General features: G+C 44.2%; 1 protein-coding gene across 3 annotated transcripts in view; it reads right to left on the bottom strand.

The window, feature by feature from the left end:
* GRAMD4 (GRAM domain containing 4) overlaps window positions 1–25293 on the bottom strand; it is a 396610-nt gene that overhangs the window by 44806 nt on the left and 326511 nt on the right. For 2 of the 3 annotated variants that reach the window (XM_082253353.1, XM_082253355.1), the window contains one exon: window positions 14723–14740. The exons of the other annotated variant lie outside the window; for it this stretch is intronic. In XM_082253353.1, the coding sequence (XP_082109479.1) occupies window positions 14723–14740 (18 nt within the window). The remainder of the gene's footprint in view (window positions 1–14722; window positions 14741–25293) is intronic. 3 annotated transcript variants of the gene reach the window in all.

Genomic DNA, 25293 nt, shown 5'->3' with positions numbered 1-25293 from the left:
TGTGCCTTTACCAGAAAAGGTGGAACCTTCCCTTTTAAACCATACACCTGGATAACAACCTGGCAAATACATTGAGAAATAGTAGATTTAAATGCTAAAAAGAAGAAAAATTCTGCGCTATGAATAAACTTATTTATAAACTTAGTAATATACAAGGTGGCAATATAATACCAGTGTAATGATGTCTTTCAAAGATACATAAACTTCCATTTAAAAATCTTCACATGGAATTGCTGGTCCTTGTAGTGCCACCAATGAATCCCTGTGTCAGTGCTAACCCAGCACAATAAAGAGTCCAAACATGCAGTGACCCCGGTTCCTCCAGTGACCCCACCAGGAGTGCACTCACTAGATAGCTACCCCCTTGCAACAGGGGTGTATATCACCTTTAACTTTCCCTCCGTGGTCCTCCCTTGAGCTCCCCCTCGCTATCTCAGTGTGATTGTATCCTCTTTATGGCTCTCTCTTCACTATCAGTGATGCATGGCGTTTTTTTTTTTTTCTTACACTGGTGAAATCGGTAGGCGGCGCAGCCGGGCTAGATCCGCCCACAGTTTCCTCCGATCATCTAGTAAAAATGTCCGACTCTGTTTCAGTAAATGCCCGTCCCTCTCTCCAAATTCTCTAGTGACAATTTCCACCCTCTTAGGAGTCCAGCTGTGATGCTTTAGGAAGACATTGGGGCAGGCAGGACGGAGAACAGTTCGGCTCTTCTAGCTGGTCAATTGCAGGCCTTTTTCCTTCTTATGGATCGAACCAGATTCTTCAGGTCTGTGACCTTTCTTGTTGGCAAGTTTTGTGTGTGTGTGTGTGTGTGTGTGTGTGTGTGTGTGTGTGTGTGTGTGTGTGTGTGTGTGTGTGTGTGTGTGTGTGTGTGTGTGTGTGTGGGTGGGGGTGGGGGGGTATGGGACTGAGATTAATTATTTGGGACCCTGTGACTAATTTGACTAATGTCAAATAGATAAGATATTTAGAGATACTGATGAGTCTGAGCTGAATTTTACATCATCTTTTTCAAATGTGGGCAAAAAAGTGAACTCCCTTTCAGAACACATCCACCACGCTTTAACACCATGGAATCTCCAAAGTGTAGTGCAGGTTGTAGTTAGCAAATAGTTTAATGGGTGATGTCAGTAGCGAGTCATTTAAAAAAATAGTTATAAAGAGGGTTTGTATGCTCTGTTTCCACACACAAGCAGTTGAGGACAACCTAGGAGCCACCCAAAAAACTAGCATCTGTAAGTTTTCCAAAAAAAAGGACTAGATGGGCCTATAAATTAGGGAGAAGCTGGGAGCTAACTCAGGCAGTGCATCAACTGTCGATGAGCTGAGTATTCAACATTTGGCCGTTTAGACGTTCATTTATCATTGACAAACATGACAGCTATGTCCAGCCAATGTTTGCTATGGAAGTATGCTCCTCCTCCCCTTCCTAGCCTGCATGCTTGGATAAGGGTCTGGAATGAATTTTTTGGGGCAACCCCATACTTTTTTTTTTATGAGTGGGTGTTCCCCTTAAAAAACCCATACCAGATCCTCATTTAGGATGAGTCTGGTATAGATAAAGGGAATCCCCAGCCACTCTGTTAAACAAAATGAAGCGGCAAAGGCATTCAGTTTGGCTTCAATTTAAATACACTTTCTTTGTAAATGTCAGTTTTCCTATGGTGGAGGTTGTATACATCGCACAGATGCTCCACTTAAAGGCTAAGTTTACCCTAGAAAAAAAAAAATAAATGCCCATATTTTTGCAGGAAAAATACATTGTGGATTTATTTATTTTTTTCACAGGAGTTTATTGGAAGGTTCCAGCACACATTGCCAGCAGCTCTGTTGTCTAACTGTGTACAGATTGTTACAGAGCTGAAGACCGTCTGAACAGACTACAATTGTGCTGATCAGCACGCTTTCGGCCCATTAAGAACTACATGCTGTCTGCCGCAATGGAATACAGAACTTGTAGTTCATTCATTCCCAGATTCCTGTGAATGAGTGGCTCAGCAGATTCGTGCTACCGTGGTCAGTCTGTCTCTGTAGTCACTGTTGGGAGTATCTCCCGTGGTTAATTATGTGGCCATGCCACCTCTAAGCATCCTATTGGCTGGTTTATTTACAGACAGAGTGGTGAGGTTTCCCATCTGTGGCTTACATAACACATAGTGGGCGGGCGGGATTCTTAGGCACTCTTACATCACACAGTATGTGTGCATGGGCTAACATCACATACAAAGAGGGAAAGTAGCTTGTCTGCATGTACTACATGGCAGGACCGGATTCCATTTTAGGAGTGAGGATCCTGCTGGGAGCCACATCACTCAATGCCTACTGCCCACTATATGTGATGTAAACCAAAGAGGGGGAGATCTCCAATTTATGTGTAATTAAGCCTGCCTCTTTAAACAGACATGCCCCTCTGTCAGAGTTAAAGTGGTTCCAAAGGCACAAGGTGTCTCCATTAATGCATTCTTTGTGTGCAGCAGCACCCCCCCCCCCTCCTAATACTTTCCTTGGCCCAGATCTCAATCCAGCGATGTGCATGAGAGCCTCGGCTGCCCTGGGACACCCCCTCATTGGCACCGCTGCTGTCAATAACAGCCAGTGAGCCAATGAAGAGAGAGAGAGAGGGAGCGGCTTGGGAACAAGCCTGCTCGGGTGCCCCTAGAGCAATCTGCTTGCTCTGGGGGCACTCAGCAGGAGCCATGAGTGCTGGCAGGGAACAGAGAAGCGGAGGATCAGGGCTGCTTTGTGCAAAACCACTGCAGTGAGCAGGTAAGTACAGCACATTTGTTGTTTTTAAACACCAAGCCTTTAATATCACTTTAAGAGAGACTGATTAGGCTGTGAAATCACATAACAGCCACATAGAGAAAAAAAAAAAAAAAGGGCGGCCAAGTGTTTTTCTATGAAAATATAGGTGAATGGGGACATGTAATTCTATAGGGTGCGTTACAATGGCCTTTGAAGTAGTGTTTTTACAAATAAATACTTTAAGCTTTATTTAAACTGCTGCTCCCCAATAAACTGAATTTTAAAACTTTTTTCTTTTGCTTTGGTACAGGTTCATTAAGACATAAGCATTTGTGCGAGAACAAACATTTAGGACAATACGTTTTACCAAACTGACTGTCTGCTACCGAAAGGGGTAGATGTGCCAACAATTTAAGCCCATTCACACTAGCACGACTTGTGAGGCGACTTGTGTTGCCCCAGGTCGCTTGACATAACAAAAGCAATGTTAATCAATCAGTGCCGTCTTAATTAGCACTACTGAAGTCGCTCCGACTTCAGAAAAGGGTCCTGTACTACTTTGAGGCGACCTGTGATCCGACTTGTCCCATATACTTCAACGGGAGTCGCCTCCTTATCTTAATTGAAGCGACTTGTTATCAGACTTTCCAGGAAGAAGAAAGAGATTAGCCAGGCATTAACCACATTGCAGTCATGCCTATATGGTGTATGTATATATATATATATATATATATATATATATATATATATATATATATATATACATACACACACACACACACACACACACACATATATATAAAGATAATGGAATATATATACCATTATTTTTTTATATATATATATATATATATATATATATATATATATATATATATATATATATATATACATACACACACACACACATTATATATATATATATATATATATATATAAAAATAATGGTATATATATTCCATTATCTCTGCTTGGTCTGTGTGAGTGGCACTGGTGGAGACAGATAAGTGGCACTGGTGGACACTGATTCATGGCACTGATACGTGGCACTGGTGGACACTGATTCGTGGCACTGGTGGACACTGATTCGTGGCACTGGTGGACACTGATTCGTGGCACTGGTGGACACTGATTCGTGGCACTGGTGGACACTGATTCGTGGCACTGGTGGACACTGATTCGTGGCACTGGTGGACACTGATTCATGGCACTGATACGTGGCACTGGTGGACACTGATTCGTGGCACTGGTGGACACTGATTCGTGGCACTGGTGGACACTGATTCGTGGCACTGATACGTGGCACTGGTGGACACTGATTTGTGGCACTGATACATGGCACTGGTGGACAATGATACGTGGCACTGATTCGTGGCACTGATATGTGGCACTGGTGGACACTGATACGTGCCACTGATATGTGGCACTGGTGGACACTGATACGTGGCACTGGTAGATACTGATTCGTGGCACTGATACGTGGCACTGGTGGACACTGATTCGTGGCACTGATACATGGCACTGATAGGTGGCACTGGTGGATACTGATTCGTTGCACTGATACGTGGCACTGGTGGACACTGATTCGTGGCACTGATATGTGGCACTGATACGTGGCACTGGTGGACACTGATACGTGGCACTGATATGTGGCACTGATGGACACTGATTCGTTGCACTGATGGGCAGTGGCACTGGTGGACACATACGTGGCACTGGTGGACACTGATACGAAAATGAGTAAAAAAAAAACAGAAAAGGGGAATTAGGTCACAACACATCATATTCTGATTGGCCAAACAAGTCGCGCAAAATAATTCACAAGTTGCGCTGAAGTCGCGGTAAAAAGACGCTCCGACATGGGGCGACTTATGGTCGCGGCAGTGTGAACCGGCTCTTTACGTTCACCTTTAAAAAATAATATTTAAAAATAGAATTAGATCATCTGCATAAAGTCCAATTTTGTGTTACCAACCACATGTAATGCCCACAAAGTCTTAAAGTTGTCCAATATATTAATATAGCCAGAGCTTCTATGATCATTGAAAAGAGAAATAATAAGGTTGCAAAGAGAAATAAGAGGTTGCAAGAGTAAAGAATACCTATACACTTTTTAAAATGTGGTACAAAACCAAATCTTTGGAGATACATCATCATAAATGGCCATTCCCTGTTAGCTTTTTATTGTTCATTCTACTGGTGAGGATTCTCTCCCCCCCCCCCCCACCCCCAACCCCCCCAATTCCTGCCTGTGAAACAGTTGTCCCTATAAACAGGAAATGAGGGGAAAGCTCTGTAATAGAGCAGAGTATAGGAAAAAAAAAAAAAAGTCTTAAAATGGTTCTAAAGCAGCTCTCCCAGGTCTTTCCCTCCTCACTGGCTGAGATGCAGCAACAGGAGCCATTGGCTCATGCTGCTGTCAATCACAGCCAATGATGGGGCTAAGACACGCTCTCTATGTCTTATGGACACAAAGCCAGCTTGGAAGTGAGCATGCATGAGTACTTGAGGCTTGCTATGGGGGCAATCGGCAAGGTGAAGGGGCCCAGAGTGCCAGAGAATCGAGGCTGCTCTATGCAAAACCACTGCGCAGAGCAAGTAAAATGGGATTTTTGACTTACTGTAAATCCATTTCTCTGATGTTCATTGACGGACACAGCTCCTCATCTTCTTTACTACGTGGTTTATGCTGTGGGGCCATGTCACGGCCAACCTAGCGCCGAGCTGCGGTCTGCACGCGCTCGCTGGCCAGACTGGGGAGAGCGTAAGGATCTAGGATATCCAGTGCGTCACCCAGTCCAGCAGTTGATTGTAGTTCTCACAGGAACAGACTTGATTGTAGAAGAAGAAAATATCAAAATGGAAAAAAGTTCAGTTTTAAAGGAAAAAGGAGCTGGGTTCTTACTCCCGACTAGGCAGAAAAAACAGATACTATAACAGGAAGTGGGAGTATACCCCCTGGGACTGCCCTATAGGCGTAATCAAGCTTTGTTAACCCTTTTCTGCCTAGTGTACTACTACTAAGAAGAGCAGCATAACCCATCAGTCAAAGATATGAAGCTGTGTCCGTCAACGAACGAAAGAGGAAATGGTATTTTTTTCCTACTGCTCCCACTTTTCGTGTTCGACACTGCTTTGGGATGTCCCACATAGTCAAGAAGAGGAGGAGCTGTGTCCATCAATGAACAAAAAAGAAAATGGGATTTTTGTCTTATCGTAAAATCCATTTCTCTGATGTTACTTGACGAACACAGCTCTTCATCTTCTTGACCGTAGGGTTATACTGCCCCCTACAGGAGTAGGACACTAGGCAGGAAAAAACTTGACTACGTCTACGGGGAAGTCCCAGGGGGTATACTCCCACTCTCTGCTATAGGTACTCAGTTTTGTTACAAGCAGTGTCAGAAGAAAAAAACAAAAAACCATAGACAGGTGGGTGCTGTGTCCTTCAATGAACATCAGAGAAATGGATTTTACGGTAAGTCAAAAAATCCCATTTTCTCTTTTGTTCATTGATGGACACAGCTCCTCATCTTGACTGCGTGGGATATTCCAAAGCAGTGTCAAACATGAGGGGTGGGAACAGTAAGAAAAAAATACTTCCCAAGGCTAAACATAGCCAAAACATAGCCAACCAGGTAACATGGCGCACAACTATAAAACTGGAGCTCACATGAAAAAAATTAAAACACTCTCAAAGTTCTCCAAGTTCTCCATTCCTTCAGCCTGCAAAACCTCGTGGCTGAAGGAAGCATCCGCGGATGCCAACACATCCACCTTATTAATCTTTGTGAAAGTATCCACACACAACAAGGTAACCGCCTTGCAAACCTGCATCACTGACGCCTGATGATGGAAAGCACAGGAGGAACCTGACCCTTAATGAAATAAGCCTGAACCACAATCTGTTTGAGCCATCTTGAAATCTAGTCACAGCAGAAGCAGCAAACCCTTTGCGAGGTCCATCCGTGAGGATAAATACTGAGTCTGACTTTCTAAAAGACTCTGTAGCTGCCAGGTACACCCTTATTGCCGAATCACATCCAGGGAATGCAAGGCAATTTCCTTAGGATGCTTAGGCCTGGGACACAGGGAGGGCAACACGATGTCTTCATTCAAATGAAAATCAGAGACGACCTTTGGAAAGAATGACAAACATGGACGAAGAACCACCTTATCCCTCTGAACCACTAGGTAAGGCGGACAAGACAACGCCTCCAGCTTCGACACCCTGCACGCAGAAATAATAGCCACCAAAAAGGCCACCTTCTGGGACAATGTAAGCAGGGGAACCTCCCGAATGTTTTCAAAGGGAGGTTTTTGGAGAACTGACAACACCAAATTGAGGTCCCACTGTGGCAATGGAGACCGCACCGGAGGAACCAAGTGTCTCACCTCCCTGGAGAAAGGTATGCACCAAGGAGTGTGTGTCCAACGGACTTTGAAAGAAAACTGCCAAAGCCGAAATCTGGCCCTTGATGGTACTCAAGGCCAGGCGCTGCTCAACCCCTCGTTGGAGGGAGGCCAAGATCTGAGTCCCCAAAAAGGAGTGAGTGTGAACCCTGAGGGATTCACACCACGCAATGTATGTCTACTAAGTACGATGGAAAATCTTCCAAGAAGTAGATTTTCTAGCGCAGGAATCACTGAGTCAGACAACCCTCTATCCTTCAGCTCCTGGCTTCCAACAGCCAAGCCGTCAAACCCAGCGACTGTAAAGCAGGATGGAAGATTGGCCCTTGCGACAACAGATCTTCCCTGAGAGGAAGTCTCCAAGGAGCATCAGCAATCAGCCATACCAGATTGGCGTGCCAAGACCGGCGAGGCCAGTTTAGAGCCACTAGGATGACCGGAATCCCTTCTGCCTCAATCTGGTGAAGGAGTCTCGGCAGAAATTTGAGAGGAGGAAAAGCGTAAATCAGATGATACCGACTCCAAGGAGCCACTAATGCGTCTGTGGAGTCGGCTAGAGGATCCCAGGACCGTGCCACAAACCTCTGCACTTTCCTGTTGAGGCGAGAGGGCAACAGATCCCCCTGGGGAGTACCCCAACGGAGACACAATTGATGAAGTGACCATTCCCCCTGGTCCAGCGCCTGTCGACTGAGGTAATCCGCCTGCCAATTTTCCACCCCTGGAATGTGCACACCTAAGAGAGGGCTGGAACGAATTGTTCTGCCCACCTTAGAATGCCGGCTACTTCCCGAGCCGCCAGGACCAGGGGGGCGCTTTGGACGGTCCCACTCTTTGACCATGTTGTCAAAATACGCGGAAAGGGGGAAAACCTTAATCGCTCTGGAAGGCTTGCCAAACGTAACCTGCGCCTCAGTTGTAGCTGCGTCCACCACTTTCAGGGTCTCACGCACAGAAACAAACCGTGCATCCACCAGCGACTTTTCCTGCGCGGTGGCGGAGGGAGAAGAGTCCCCCTCACTATCAAAGGAGACAAGAGCGTGAGGTAGTAGATCCAGCAGGGAGACCCAAGTTTGCGATGTCTGAATCAGATTCAGAATCTGACACATCAGATGAGGCAGGGGTAGGTGGGGGGCATTTTTCGGCACCCCGTTCTATACAGGCCACCTCCAATAGTGCATCTATGGATAGCTGGGATCCAGAGGGCCCTGCGGCCTCCTCGAGGGGGTCAGATGGGGAAAAATGTTCCGCAGGGTCCATGTTGCACCAGGGGGACCCCGCAACAAAAAGTAAAAAAAAAAAACAAAAACTTTTTTTTTTTTTTTTTAAACGTCCCACTGCTTTAAAGCGCCCCCAAGGAGGTCAGCAGAAGTGCAGAGACCCCCAGCAGAGAGAGAGACAGACCCCCCAGACTCACCACCCCACCAAAGATACACCAGGAAGGCCCAGAACGTCTGCACAGCACGTGTCTGCAGCGATCTCGATCCTCATAACCTGAGTGTCGACACTAGGTTAAAGGGAGGAGCTCCACCACCACAAAAAAGCCTCTAGGGACTCCAAGAACATGGCCGCCATTGATTTACAAATTGGATCCACCGCAAAATGGCTGTTCCGGGTGTACCAAGATGGCCGCCGATCTCCTCAGCACATGTAGGCTACAAGAAAATGGTGGCCCTGCGTGGCATACGGAGCTTCTAGGGGCCCTCAAGGGGACCCCCCAGCCTCCTGAATGGGATCGACAGGAAGGGGGCCCTGGGAGAAACAGGTAAACCAACCACAACCCCGCACGATCGATTGTCCGGTCAAAGGCGGCGCACCCACCACCCCCCCAGTCGGCCTTCGACCAGTCTCAGCCCCCAGGAGTAGCTCCAATCACCCCATAGCCACAGTAGTGAGTGGGGGGGGCAGGTCGGGGGGGGTGCGTGTCCGTGACAGGACAGAGGGGAATCCAGGAATGTGAGGGTCCGACCGTCCAAAGGAGGGGCCCGCATCCATCCCAAAACCTGCCAGGGGGAGAGGGGGGGGGGGGAACAGTTTTACTCACCATACCAGGAACAGGCGGGAACCATCTCCTGACAGAACCCCTCGCCGCCGAAGTGGGGGGGCTGTTGGTCAAAAGGAACGCTACGACTCAGGCCTAGACCCGGTCGTATGCGACCTGGCGAGACGTTTAACCCGCAGGGCCAGTCCCCGTCCGTTGGGACTATGCCGTGGCCGACCTAGCACGGAGCTGGGGTCTGCGTGCGCTCCATGGCCGGCTGGGGTGACCACTGGATCTATATATCCAGCCCGTCGCCCAGATCCGGCATAGTTGCTCGTAGATCTCTCAGTAAAAAAATCCAGTGAAAAAAACCTAGCTAGTAAAAAATCTTTTGCCAGGACCTGAGATCCCAGCAAGGAACTAGGTCCTTACTCCTGACTAGGCAGATTAAAAGTGACATCCTATAGCAGGGAGAGAGGGTATACCCCCTGGGACTGCCCATAAGCGTAGCCAGAACTTTTTTGTGCCTAGTGTCCTACTCCTGTAGGAGACAGCATAACCCTACTGCTATTGAGAACAGAAGACTGCGTCTGTCACTAAACGATAGAGAAATATATGTAGGGCCGATAGTGACTGGTGCACACAATAGTAAATTGGTCAGGGCAGAAAAAAAATAAAGAAGAAATGGAGAAAGGGAGTAGGGGAAAAAAACTAGCAATATGTATGGCATGCAGTTAAATAAACTCCCAAAAAAAAAAAAAAAACCACATAAGGGTCCTGGAAAATCCTCCACTTGTAAGTACGGCCATGGTATGCTTCTCCTAAATCAAGGTCCTGGATAGCACATGGACAAGCTATAACTGGTGAATTCTCACAAAATCTAGCTCGCAAAGTCTCCTATGAAGCCTGCCTCTCCAAAGCTGTAGTCTAATAGGGCATGTATTGCTTCAAAAGCTAGAAATAGTAAACTAGGTAGCTCCTAATACTGATCAAAAACCTCCCTCATATATGAAAACTAGAAACTATTGCACTCTGTCTGCCTGGTCCATATCCATAGGAGTCCTAAATAATACTCTGCTACAGTGCCTTGCGAAGGTATTCGGCCCCCTTGAACTTGGCAACCTTTTGCCATATTTCAGGCTTCAAACCTAAAGATATAAAACTAATTTTTTGTGAAGAATCAACAACAAGTGGGACACAATCATGAAGTGGAACGAAATTTTTTGGATATTTCAAACTTTGTTAAACAAAATACTGAAAAATTGGGCGTGCAAAATTATTCAGCCCCCATAAGTTAATACTTTGTAGCGCCACCTTTTGCTGCGATTACAGCTGTAAGTCGCTTGGGGTATGTCTCGATCAGTTTTGCTCTATCAGTTTTGCAATTTTTGCCCATTCCTCCTTGCAAAACAGCTCGAGCTCAGTGAGGTTGGATGGAGAGCATTTGTGAACAGTAGTTTTCAGTTCTTTCCACAGATTCTCGATTAGATTCAGGTCTGGACTTTGACTTGGCCCTTCTAACACCTGGATATGTTTATTTGTGAACCATTCAATTGTAGATTTTGCTTTATGTTTCGGATCATTGTCTTGTTGGAAGACAAATTTCCGTCCCAGTCTCAGGTCTTTTGCAGACTCCATCAGGTTTTCTTCCAGAATGGTGCTGTATTTGGCTCCATCCATCTTCCCATCAATTTTAACCATCTTCCCTGTCCCTGCTGAAGAAAAGCAGGCCCAAACCATGATGCTGCCACCACCATGGTTGACAGTGGGGATGGTGTTTTCAGGGTGATGAGCTGTGTTGCTTTTACGCCAAACATAACGTTTCGCATTGTTGCCAAAAAGTTTGATTTTTGGTTTCATCTGACCAGAGCACCTTCTTCCACATGTTTGGTGTGTCTCCCAGGTGGCTTGTGGCAAACTTTAACGACACTTTTTATGGATATCTTTAACCGCTTTAACCCGATGTCTGCCGGTAACTCGGCGATCGTCGGTGGAGAGGGAGAAAGGCAGGCGGCTAGTGTAAACAAGCCGTCTGTCATTCTCCCCTGTGTAGAAACAATGATCACACGGTTCTACTATGTAGGACCGTTGATCATTGTTCCTACAGCTCAAGCCACAGCCAATCACAGTTAGAATCACGCCCCTAGGGACACACACCACCCCTCCCTCTCAAATAAAGTTAACCCCTTCACTGCCAGTGTAATTTTACAGTAACAGTGCATATGTATAGCACTGATTACCGCAAAAAAAAAAAAAAAAAAAAATCGCAGATCGCCGCCATTACGTGTTAAAAAAAAAAACCACCAAAAATGACAAAAATCTTTCCCTTAAGTTAGTAAACGCGATAACTTTTGCGCAAACCAATCAAAATACGCTTTTTGCGATTTTTTTACCAAACATATGTAGCATAAAACAAATTGGCCGAAAATGTTAAAAAATTTTGATTTTTACGTTTTTTTTGGGGGAATTTCATATAAAAAAATTTGAAAAATATTGTTTTTTGCAAAATTGATGCTCTTTTTATGTTTATAGCGCATGATCAAAAAAAAAAAAAAAAATCGCACAGGGGATCAAATACCACCAAAAGAAAGCTCTGTTTGTGGGAAAAAAAGGACGTCAAATTCGTTTAGGTACAGCGTCGCACGACCGCGCAATTGTCCGTTAAAGTCAAGCAGTGCCGAATCGCAAAATACCCCCTGGTCAGGAAGGGGGTAAAATCTTCCGGGGCTTAAGTGGTTAACCACTTGCCGTCTCCTCATTCTAGCTCTACTGCGGCAAAGTGGTTCGTTATCGTCTGGCGACTGCGCCAGACACTCGCGCGCCGCCGCCGGAGGCTCGCTCCCGCTGTATTCAGTCACAGCGCGCGTCGGGCCAGGGGAGGAGCAGCAGCGATCGCCGCTGCTCTTCCCCGATCGTCGGGGAATCGAGTGTGGAGATCTGCCTGCTTGTGTAAACACAAGCGGGTGGATCTCCTAAGTGACAGGCAGGGTCAGATTGCAGGGTTCAGCATGCGATCTGTCCTTGTGTCACTCAGTCACCTCCCCCCACACACCAGGCATACATTAACCCCTCCCTCTCCAATAAAATTAACCCCTTCCCTGCCAGTGTCATTTTTACAGTAACAGTGCATATATATAGCACTGATTACTGTAGTAATATCACTGGTACCCCCAAAAGTGTCAAAAATGTCAGTCAAGAGTCCGATCTGTCCGCCGCAATGTCGCAGTCCCGCAAAAAAAAATAATAAATCGCAGATCGCCGCCATTACTCGTTAAAAAAAAAAAAAAAACACCAAAAATTACAGAAATCTTTCCCTTAAGTTAGTAAACGCAATAACTTTTGCGCAAACCAATCAAAATAGAAAACAAATTGGCCAAAAATTTAAAAAAAATGTGATTTTTACATTGTTTTGGGGGGGAATTTCATATAAAAAAAAAAAAAAATGTGAAAAATAGTTATTTTTTCAAAATTTACACTTTTTTGGTTTATAGCGCAAAAAGTAAAAATCGCACAGGTGATCAAATACCACCAAAAGAAAGCTCTGTTTGTGGGAAAAAAAGGACGTAAATTTCGTTTGGGTATGGCGTCGCATGACCGCGCAATTGTCAGTTAAAGTCGCACAGTGCCAAAAGTGGCCCAGACGTAAGACAGCAAAATCCTCTAGTGGTAAAGTGGTTAAGAAATGGCTTTCTTCTTGCCACTCTTCCATAAAGGCCAGATTTGTCCAGTATATGACATTGTTGTCCTATGGACAGTCTCCCACCTCAGCTGTAGATCTCTGCAGTTCATCCAGAGTGATCATGGGCCTCTTGGCTGCATCTCTGATCAGTCTTCTCCTTGTATGAGCTGAAAGTTTAGAGGGACGGCCAGGTCTTCGTAGATTTGCAGTGGGCTGATACTCCGTCCATTTCAATATTATCGCTTGCACAGTGCTCCTTGGGATGTTTAAAGCTTGGGAAATCTTTTTGTATCCAAATCCGGCTTTAAACTTCTCCACAACAGTATCTCGGACCTGCCTGGTGTGTTCCTTGTTCTTCATGATGCTCTCTGCGCTTTAAACGGACCTCTGAGACTATCACAGTGCAGGTGCATTTATACCGAGACTTGATTACATACAGGTGGATTCTATTTATCATCATTAGTCATTTAGGTCAACATTGGATCATTCAGAGGTCCTCACTGAACTTCTGGAGAGAGTTGGCTGCACTGAAAGTAAAGGGGCTGAATAATTTTGCACGCCCAATTTTTCAGTTTTTTATTTGTTAAAGTTTGAAATATCCAATAAATTTCGTTCCACTTCATGATTGTGTCCCACTTGTTGATTCTTCACAAAAAATTACAGTTTTATATCTTAATGTTTGAAGCCTGAAATGTGGCAAAAGGTCGCAAAGTTCAAGGGGGCCGAATACTTTCGCAAGGCACTGTATATAAGAAACTGTTCCTAATAGGATTCTACAGATGTGGCTATCTATATTATACACTACTCCCAGGAATGGGTAACTGATTAGCAACTAAACTGACAGAGTCTAATTCACCAGGTCTGAAAAAATATCTGCATCAGCACGGTCAACTACCTAAAAAGCTTGAAAAATAGTTTTAGGTCTTTGTAAACGCCATTTTCATTTGGGGTACAGCGTGGTTTTTGTGGGGAGGGTGGTTGAGCTTTGGCAGGCAGATTGAGTGTAATAGCACCTAGCTTTGATTAGCGTTATTTCCAGCTTTTGGGGTAGTCAACCTTGCAGTGGCAGCTTTTTTGTTAGACCTGGTGAATTAGACTCTTGTCAGTTTAGTTGCTAGTCAGTAACCCATTCCTGGTTCCAGATAGCAGCACCTGTAGAATCATATTAGGAACAATTTCTTATATAGAAGAGTATTTTATAGGACTCCTACAGGTATAAACCAGGCAAACTGAGTGCAATAGTTTCTCGTTTTTTATATGAGGCAGGTTTGGTCAGTATTAGGAGCTACTTTACCTGGAGCACATTTCTGGAATTTGAAGCAATACAGGCCCTATTAGACTACAGTTTTGTAGAGGCAAGCTTCATTGGAAACTCTGCTAGTTAGATTTAGTGAGAATCCGCCAGTTATAGCTCGTCTGTGCGTCATCCAGGACCTAGATTTAGGAGACGCATACCTCATAGGTGGTCGCACTTACAAGTGAAAGATTTTCCCTTATGTGTTTTTTTTGGAGCTGGGAGCAGATTTAGCTGCATGCCAGATATTAGCTAGTCGGGTTTTCTTTCCCCGGGCATCCTACCTCCACTGCCGCCTTAGAGAAGAGCTGGGTCTCCTTATAAAAAGGGTAACTTTTCTCAAGGCAACAGAAATCCTAAGACTCAAACTATTTATAGTGAAATGCCTCTATAAAAGAAAAATAAACTTTACAGTGTAAAACAACCCAAATGTTCAAGAAAAAAAAAAAAAAAAAAGTTAGTAAGCTTGCAGCAAACCCATTCAGATTTTAGCAGAAGTGCAAGTAAAAATACACAGACTAAACAGGCTCATTAGTGCAAATCTAGTTGAGCTGTTAGTTATACACAAGATGCCAAAGTAAAAATAGTTCCACTCTAGTATCCATACCTTGTCATGCCCTGACAGCTAGCAGGAAAGGAAACAAACACATATGTGACAGTGACAAAAGAAAAGGTGACGGCTTGTTTACATTATTATGCACACATTACACACAGAAATTGAGTGAAAATGTACACAACACAACAAAATGCACAATTGCAATGAACAGTCTATTGCTATTTTCTACGTCAACGATAAACTATGGGAACGAATAAAAAAAAAAAAAAAAAAGAGAAAAAAACCCCCACCTTGTAAAGCCCAATGTTAATGTACCTGCATTGCCTTGCCATTTCTAGATCTATTTTACATTTATTATTTCCATACCACAATGACTACACTAGATCTAGTGTAAAAAGCAATGCTGTGATTCTAAAATTGTACCCTTGGGAGAATTTTTTTTTTTTTTTTTTTAATATTGTTTGCAGTATTGTTTGCAGTATTTGACCAAGGCTTACTTTCCCTTTCAAATATTGCAGGAAATAAAAAAAAAAAAAAAAAAAAAAAAAAAAAAAAAAAAAAAGCAAAATGCATACATACATACATACAGGTGCATCTCAAAAAATTTGAATATCATCAAAAAGTTAATTTATTTCAGTAATTTGATTCAAAAAGGGAAACTCTTATTATATACTTTAGATTTATTACACACAGTGATATATTTCAAGCATTTCTTTCTTTGAATTTTACACGATTATGGCTTACAGCTAGTGAAAACCCAAAATTCTGTATCTCAGAAAATGTGAATATTGTGAAAAAGTTCAATATTGTAGACTCATGGTGTCACACTCTAATCCGCTCATAAACTCAAAACACTTGTAAAGGTTTCCTGCGCCTTTAAATGGTCTCTCTGTCTGGTTCAGTAGGTTACACAATCATGAGGAAGACTGCTGACTCTTCAGTAGTCCAGAAGACAGTCATTGACACCCTCCACAAGGTAAGTCACAAAAGGTCATTGCTAAAGATGCTGTCTGTTCACAGAGTTCTATATCCAAGCATAATATTGGAAAGTTGAGTGAAAGAAAAAAGTGTGGTTGAAAAAGGTGCGCAAGCAACAGGGATAACTGCAGCATTGAGAGGATTGTGAAGCAAAGCCATTCAAGAATTTGGGGTAGATTCACAAGGAGTGGACAACGGCTGGTGTCAGTTCAAGAGCCACCACACACAGACATATCCAGGACATGGGCTACAACTGTCGCGTTCCTAGTGACAATGTCAGAAACATCTTACCTGGGCTAAGGAGAAAAATGACTGGACTGTTGCTCAGTAGCCCAATGTCTTCTTTTCGGATGAAAGTAAACTTTACATTTCATTTGGAAATCAAGGTCCCAGAGTCTGGAGGAAGAGTGGAGAGGCACAGATTCCAAGTTGCATGAGGTCCAGTGTGAAGTTTCCACAGTCTGTGATGATTTGAGGAGCCATGTCATCTGCTGGTGTTGGTCCACTGTGCTTATCAAATCCAAAGTCAGCGCAGCCCTCTACCAGGAAATTCTAGAGCACTTCATGCTTCCCTCTGCTGACCAGCTTTATGGAGATGCTGAATTCATTTCCCAGCAGGAATTGGCACTTGCACACACTGACAAAAGTACCAATATCTGGTTTAATTATCATGGTATCACTGTGCTTGATTAGCCAGCAAACTCACATGACCTAAACCCCATAGAGAATCTGTAGGGTGTATTGTCAAGAGGAAAATGAGAGACACCAGGCCCAACAATGCAGGCGAGCAGAAGGCCACCATCAAAGCAACCAGGCCCTCCATAACACCTCAGCATTGTCACAGGCTGATCGCCTCCATTCCACATTGATGTAGTAAATTATGCAAAAGAAGCCCTGAATATTGAGTGCATACTAAACTGTACATGGACATACTTTTTAGTAAGCCAACATTTCTGTATTAAACACTAGCTGTAATCCATAATCATTCAAATTAAATAAAATAAATATTTGAAATATATCACTGAGTAATGAATTTAAAGAACTGCTCAAAAAAATTAAAGGAACACTTTTTAATCAGCGTATAGCATCAACTTAGTTAAACTCCTGGGATATTGATCTGGTTAGTTAAGTAGCAGAGGGGGTTGTTAATCATTTTCAGCTGCTATGGTGCTAATTACATTAACAGGTGCACTAGATGGGCAACAACGAGACAACCTCCAAAACAGTAATGATTTTACAGGTAGAGACCACTGAAATATTTTCCCCTACTCATCTTTTCTGACTTTTTTTCACTAGTTTTGCATTTGGCTAGGGTCAGTGTCACTATTGGTAGCATGCGGCGATACCTGGACCCTATAGAGGTTACATAGGCAGTCCGACGCCTCCAGGATGGCACATCCATACGTGCCAATGCCAGAAGGTTTTCTGTTTCTCCCAGCAGTTTCAAGAGCATGAAGGAGATTCCGGGAGACAAGCAGTTACCGATACTCTAGGAGAGCTGGACAGGGCCATAGAAGGTCCTTAACCCATTAGCAGCACCAATATCTGCTTCTTTGTACAAGGAACAACAGGATGAGCACTGCCAGATCCCTACAAATTGACCTCAAGCAGGCCACTTGTGTGAATGTCTGACCAAACAATCAAAAAAAGACTTCATGAGGGTGGCCTGAGGGCCAGACATCCTCTAGTGGGCCCTGTGCTCATTGCCCGGCACCATGGAGCTTGACAGGCATTTGCCATTGAACACCAGAATTGGCAGGTCTGCCACTGAAGTCCTGTGCTTTTCACAGATGAGAGCAGGTCCACCCCGAGCACATGTGACAGACGTGAAAGTGTCTGGAAAAGCGGTGGGGAACGTTATGCTGCCTGTAACATCATTCAGCATGACTGGTTTGGTGGTCGGTCAGTGATGATCTGGGGAGGCATATCAATGGAGGGATGCACAGACCTCTACAGGCTAGACAATGGCACCCTGACTACCATTAGGTATTGGGATGAAATCCTTGGATCCATTGTCAGACCCTACCCTGGTGCAATGAGTCCTAGGTTACTCCTGGGGCAGGTCAATGCCCAGGCTGATGTGGCGAGACCAGGCAGCCAGTTCCTGGAAGATAAAGGAACTGATACTATTGAATGGCCCCCATGCTTGCCTGGCCTAAATCCAATAGAACACCTGAGGGACATTATGTTTTGGTTATCCGATGCCACCAGGTTGCACCTCAGTCTGTTCAAGAGCTTAGTGATGCCCTGGTCCAGATCTGGGAGGAAATATCCCAAGACACCATCCGTTGTCTCATTAGGAGCATGTCCCGACGTTGTCAGACATGCATACAAGCACGTGGGGGCCATACAAACTACTGAGTACCATTTTGAGTTGCTGCAATTAGATTTCAGCAAAATGAACCAGCCTGCAGCATTAATTATCAATTTGATTTTTGAGGTGTCTGAATTCAGCCCTCTGTAGGTTGATCATTTTAATTGCCCTCAAACGATGTGGCATCCTTTCATTCCAAACACATTACCCTGTCCGTATCAGAATAGATATTCAGCATGATATTTTATCCCATTAAGATCTGATGTGTTTTCAATTTTTTTTTTTTTTTTTTGAGCATTGTATAGGAGTTTCACTTTTTAAATTAAATGACTGAACAAAATTGACTTTGTGATGATATTCTTTTTTCAGACGCACCTATACCCCCTTATCTTTTCTGAGGCATCTCTCTCATGAATTTTAAATACCATTACAAAATGTCGCCTGGGCTTAGACAAAAAAAAAAACAAAAAAAACTTTCCTGCTACTGATATGAACATCCAACAGGTAATTGTACCATTCGAATTAAAACCCAAGTCAAGTAAAAATTCTAAATGATAGTGTATGGACAATATTCTACCTTTTTTGTCTATGCCTTCTGCAAAAGTATATACCAGACACATGAAGTGATATGCTCTCAAAAATGAAACTTGCTCCAGGGGCCCTACACATAGTCCAGCTTAGACATGCAAAATATCATCCAAATCATGCCTCCAGTGTGCAAAGTGTTCAAGATCGTATACTTATTGTTTCCAAAAGACCAGCCAAGGAACCTGCTAGAATTCCAAAAGATCAGGATAGGCCTCAATTTTGGACATCAGGACACTGTGGAAGTATACCATCTGTGTGAATTTTTTGCACACGAGAGGCAATAGCTGTATGTTTTTGCTGTCTGAGCTGCACAATGTGTGAATCAGTCTTATGCTATTGCTGCACATGTTACCTGGTGCTCTAATGCGGAGCTGTTCCTTGACATTGAAAGAATGACATAATAAAATATGTTTGGCTCTTTAACTAGGTTATACTTGCATTTATTTTGTTTAAAAATGGCATGTTTGGACACCACTCACATCTTTGGATTTGTTCTATACATACTCATAGGACTCATTGAACTATGGTTGAGATCTTTTGCAGGGCACTGAATTTTACAGAAAGCCTATATGTCTATGTAATGGTTCACAAATTTATAATTATTCTGCCCTAATCATAAAGATGGTTTGTGTCACAAGCACGGGCCATCAGGACAGCAGTTGGTTATTTGGACTCACCGTTTAGCTGCACTGGTTCTGCATTTGATAGGGTTGAAGGTATATATTTTATACTGGGCTTTTCCCTTCTCTAGATTTAGAGATGTGAATATAAAAAGTCTACACATCACTGTAAAATTGCCAGGTTTTAAGTTTTAAAAAAATATTTGACTAAGACAAATCACTTCTGAATTTTCCTATATTTATTGTGACTTATAATCTGTGCAAGTCAATTAAAAAAACAGACTGAAATCTTTAAAGGGGAACAAATAAAAATCTTCTACATGCACATCCTTAAACTAATTTCAAGGTCAGGGCTCTGGCTGGGCCATTCAAAAACTTTGATCTTCTTCTAGTGGAGCAATTTATTTTGTTGATTTGAAGGCATGCTTTGGGTTATTGACATGCTTAAAAGGTGAAATTCCTCATCAGCTTTTTAGTAGAGGCCTGAAGATTTTGTGCCGAAATTCACTAATGAAATTTGGAATGGTTCATGAATTCCTCCAGCTTGACCAAATCTTCAGTTTCCAGAAAAACAACCATGCTACACTGTGGGTAAGATGATTTTTGGTTTTGTTCAGTGTTGGTTTTGCCCCAAGCATACTTTTTGAAATTATAGCAAAAAAGTTTAATCTTGGTCTCATCAGACCATACCCACATTTTTGGCAAAATTGAATGTAGGTTTTTGGAAAATGTAGCGAGGAGGTTTTTGTTAGTAAGAAAAAGCTCCCATCTTACCATCCTACCCCACAGCCCATACATATGAAGAAAACAGGAGACTGTTGTCACATGTAGTACACAAAAGTACTTGCCAGAAATTCCTGCAGTGCCTTTAATGCTGCTGTCGGCCTCTTGGCTTCACTCTGTTCTATGGCATATTTAATGACCTGGAATTTTTTTTGTACCTTTCTCCTGATTGATACCTCCCAACAATGAGATAATTTTGATGCTTTGTAAGCACTAGATCAATAAAATCATAGTTGTTGAGTTGCCCAGCCAGAGCCTGGACCTGAATCCAATTTTATTTGGGGTACTTATGAAGGGAAGAGTGGGCAAAGATTCCCAAGGCAAGATTTGCCATGCTAATAGACCTCAAAAGACTGAATGCTGCCATAAAATTAAAAGGTGCTTCAACAAAGTGTTAGTATTAGTGCATATTTATAAAACCACGTTATTGTAAGTTTTCTTTTTTATCTTTTTTCCCCCCTTTAAAGATTTTAGTTTGTTTTTAATTGAACTGCACAGATAATAAGTCACATCAACAAATTGTAAAAGTGATTAATCTTGGTCCGATTTTTTTTTTTTTTACATCCTAAATACCTGGCAATTTTACAGGGGTATGTAGACTTTTATTTCCATTGTATATTGTAGTTTGACTGGGTGTTGCCATATGGCTGCCACGTATTGTCTCACAGTAGAGGGTTGCATACTGCTACACATCTTTTACAACTTTATGATCCACCAGTTTTGGAGCTTTTATTAAGTACAGTTCTGACAGGTATATTTTTCAATAAACTGCCATACTCACTACATCTAAGCTTATTTCTGCTAGGTATAGCATACAGGATTGTTTTAGAGACCTCTTTAAGGCAAACGACACTAGTGGCACATTTCACGGACAGGATCGGATGTGGATGGCAGCGAGTGTCAGCGGACATGTCACCGCTGACATCCGCTGCTCCATAGGGCTGAATGGGGCATCCAATCAGATCCACCTAAAAATCTGACAGGTGGATCTGATCGCAACGCCCGTGTGAAAGAGCCCAAAGTGTGTACCGAGGACCAGGTGGCCGCCTTGCAAACCTGCGTCACTGACGCTTGATGACGGAAAGCCCAGGAGGCACTAAACGCCCTAGTAGAGTGCACCTTGACAAGGAAAGGTGAAACCTGACCCCTGATGGAAAAGGGACTCAACCACTGTCTGTCTGATCCAGCTGGAAAAGGACGCAGAGGAAGCGGACAACCCTTTTCGAGGTCCATCCATGAGCACAAAGAGTCTGACTACCTGAAAGACTCCATAGCTGCCAGGTATACCCCAATTGCCCGGACTAAATCCAAGGCAATGTCATTCGGATATTTAGTCCTGGGACACAGGGAAGGCAACACAATGTCTTCATTCAAATGAAAATCAGAGACAACCTTTGGAAGGAACAGACAGGGACGAAGAACCATCTTATCCCTGTGAATCATCAGGTAAGGTGAAGCACAGGATAATGCCGTCAGTTGTGACACCCTGTGTGTAGAGGCGATAGCCACTAAAGAGCCCACCTTCTTGGACAGCATAAGCAGGGGAATCTCCTGAATATTTTCAAAGTGAGGCTTCAGTAGAGCTGAAAGCACCAAATTAGGATCCCCAGGTGGCAACGGAGCCCACACTGGATGAACCAAATGTCGGACACCCTGAAGAAAGGTACGCACCGGGGAGTGTGTGGCAAAAGGTCATTGGAAGAAGACCCTCAAATCTGACCCCTTGCCCTTGATGGTACTTAATTGCCAATTTCAACCAAGAAGGAGGACCAACCCCAAGAGACTCACACCACGCAATGTACATCTTCTACATACAATGGTAGATCTTCCAAGAGGGAGATTTCCTAGCTTTGGACAGTGTAGGAATCACTGACTTAGATAAACCCTTATCCTTCACCACCTGGTGTTCAACAGCCAAGCCATCAAAGCCAGTGACTGTAAAGCAGGATGGAAGATTGGTCCTTGGGACAGCAGATATTCCCTGAGAGGAAGCTGCCAAGGAACGTTGGTGACCAGCTGCACCAGATGGGACTACCAAGCCCGGTGAGGCCAGTCTGGAGCCACTAAGATGAGCAGAATCCCTTTTGACTCGATCCTGCGTAGAAGTCTTGGCAGAAGCTTGAGAGGAGGGAAGGCGTAAATCAGACGATACTGACCCCGCAGGGCCACCAGCACATCTGTGGCATCCGCCAGAGGATTCCCTGACCAAGCCAAAAACCTCTGCACCTTTCTGTTGAGCCGAGATGCCAACAGATCCACCTCGGGGATGCCCCACCGGAGACACAGCTGATAAAACACCCCCGGATGAAGGGACCATTCCCCATAGTCCAACACCTGCCAACTGAGGTAAGAGGCTAGGCCTCGAAATGCGTCAGTCATCTCATCGGTCATGGACGATTATATGGACTAAACCCGGACAGTTGAGCAATCTAGCTTGATACGATATACTTTTATCGACGTCTGTGAGTAGCCATTTTTAATGTTACATAAATAAAGCCTTTTATTGAGGATAATGCGCTAGGTCGGTGCGCCCTTTCTTGTTTTCTTTGCTTCTAGTACCGGTGGACTACCCCAGTCCGATATGGGCAGCAAGACCTTAGCCATCTGAGAAACCAGTTGTCAGTCCCGTGAGGTGTGTGGTCGACAGGCTTGGATACCAAGCGCAGGAGAAGGGTGGTTACACCTTATTGTTTTTTGGAACTGAGGTCATCTCCCTGCCAATCCCCCCCCCCCCCCGGAATGTGTATGGCGGAGAGGGCTGGAACAAACAGTTCTGCCCACCTTAGAATGCTGGCTACCTCCAGAGGAACAGGAACAGGCAAAGCCTGATCGCCCGACTCTCCAGGTCATTGACTGGCAGACTGGACTCCTTCCAAGTTCAAGCCCCTTGAGCTAGATCTTTGCCCAAGACACCTTCCCACCCAGACAGGCTAGCATCCATGGTACCCACCGTCCAATACAGGGGAAGAAAGGATTTTCCCTGTTGAAGCGCCGGGGAGCAGAGCCACCATATCAAGTATCCCCTCCTACCCCGGCTCTTGTCCCATTTGGCAAGAATCCCCTTTTGCAGAGTTCTGGTATGGAACTGAGCAAAAAACGGAACTGCCTCGAAGGTGGAGATATCAAGCCCAGCACTTGCATGCAAATCCTGAGAGATGACTGCCGGTTGGATAACAGGAGCCGAATCGCATGCTGAAACTTCAGAATTTTTGTCTCAAAGAAACACCCGGGCTGAGGCTGAATCCAGAGTCAGACCCAGGTAGTCCTGTTTGTTGGATCGAGTCAGAGCTGATTTCTGAAAATTCAGTGTCCAGCCGAACTCATGCAAGGCTCACACAGTGATGTCCAAATCGTCTTTCAAGACAGTCAGAGGAGATCCTCCAGGTACCCCAGTACCACGATCCCCCTCTGCCTGAGCAAAGCTAACACCGGGGCCAAAATTTTTGTGAACACCCGAGAAGCGGAGACGAGACCAAGGGTAACACCACGAATTAATAGTACTTCTTGCCCATGGCAAAGTGAAGTGCCTGACATATTGGGATATGAAGGTAATCGTCCTTGATATCAATAGAGACCAGAAAATCCCCTTGATGAAGGGTTGCATCCACCGTGCAAATGGACTCCATCCGAAATTTTTGAACCCGCACAAAGTGGTTCAGGGCCTTGAGATCCAAGATTGGATGGGCCTTGCCTTCCTCCTTGGAGACAGTAAATAGGTTCGAATAAAACCCCTGAAAACGTTCCAACTCTGGAACTGGTACAATGACTCCTTGCGATAGCAGATCCTGTACCTCCCCCCAAAGAGTAAATAAAAAGTAAAATAGTCTGGCCACCCCGGGGGAGGGGGGGTGAGGGTCTTTGTGCAGGGCGACCCCACTAGTGAGGGGGAGGCACCATTTGGGAATGAAGGACACATGGCGGGCAAACCAACCCGGGGAGGGTCCCGCATCCCCCCCCCCCCAGATTCACCAGGTGAGCGGGGGGGGGCAATACTAACCACACCTTGGAATCGATCAGGCACCACTCCAGGCAAACCACCGCACCATCTTGGAATGGGGGTCCTGCGAGCCAGAGGTATGCTGTGACACAGGTCGTGAGCAGGGCTATGAATCCTCGCAAGACGTCTAACTCGCCGGCCAGCCCCTGTCCAGTGGAGCTGTCGTGGCCGACCTAGTGCGGAGCTGCGGTAGGGTCGCGCTCGCTGGCTGGACTGGGAAGACCGTAAGAATCTAGGATATCCAGTGCATTGCCCAGTCTAGTAGTTTATTGTAGTTCCACTGGAACAGACTTGATTGTAAGTCAGAAAATAATGAAAGAAAGAAAATTCAGTTTAAAAAGGAAAAACGCCAGGACCAGAGATCACAGCAAGGAACTAGGTCCCTTCTCCTGACTAGGCAGAAGAAAACTTTAGTCCTATAGCAGGAAGTGGGAGTAAACCCCCTAGGACTACCCTATAGGCGTAGTCCATTTCTTTTCCGCCTAGTGTCCTACTCCTATGGAGAGCAGCATAACCCAAGGGTCAAAGAACATATGCAGCTGTGTCCGTCACTGAACGAAAGAGAAATGCTTTTTTTACCATGTATGTGAGAAATGTCAAAATTGCCCAGACGGCAAGTGGTTACATTTTACTATTGTTTTTAATGTGCATTTATATTTACACAAGTTATAGAATTTAGCTTTTGATAAATTTGGACAGAGGATTTGTGGTTTGTGACTTTTGAATTATTTGTTAAATGTGATTGTTGGGTCCAAAATTCAGCTTTTGTCTTTTGGTGTAAATATTTGCTTACATAATGGTGTAACACCAAACCTGTATTTATTTTCTGACCTTGATTTAGCCTATAGTGTGCCGAGTTTAACTCCCCCCCCCCCCCCTCCTTAATTCTCTGTCCTGATTCTCTGTCCTAGAGTGACAATATTCACAATATTTATCTAATGAGGAGTAGCGTTGTGACCCTGTTCTGCTCTCAAGGCTAAACACCTCCGCCTCTCCATAACACTTGGGGGAGGTGTCCTGTAAATCACAGGAGGGAATCGGGAAGCTGGATATCACTTGGGATTTATGTTCAGTGCATAGAAAATTACAGCGAAAATTTAATTCTTTCAGGATCAACAGGTATTTTTAGTACTGGCAGAAAATAAACTTAACCTAATAAAAAAGAAAGCAGACACCTCATCCAAGGACTGATGAGCACATTTTGCTCTTGGGTTTATATATACTTTGTTTTTCATTTTTCTAAATCCTTTTTTTTTTTTTTTTTTTTTTTTTTTTTAAGACCGTAAAATATTTTGGTGGCTATAGATTTAGTAGTTGGCAAAGATTAACAAAAAGTATCCAA

This window comes from Pelophylax lessonae (genome assembly GCF_965119305.1).
Source record: "Pelophylax lessonae genome assembly, chromosome: 4".
Classification (NCBI taxonomy): Eukaryota; Metazoa; Chordata; class Amphibia; order Anura; family Ranidae; genus Pelophylax; species Pelophylax lessonae.
This window is presented reverse-complemented; position numbering and strand designations above follow the sequence as displayed.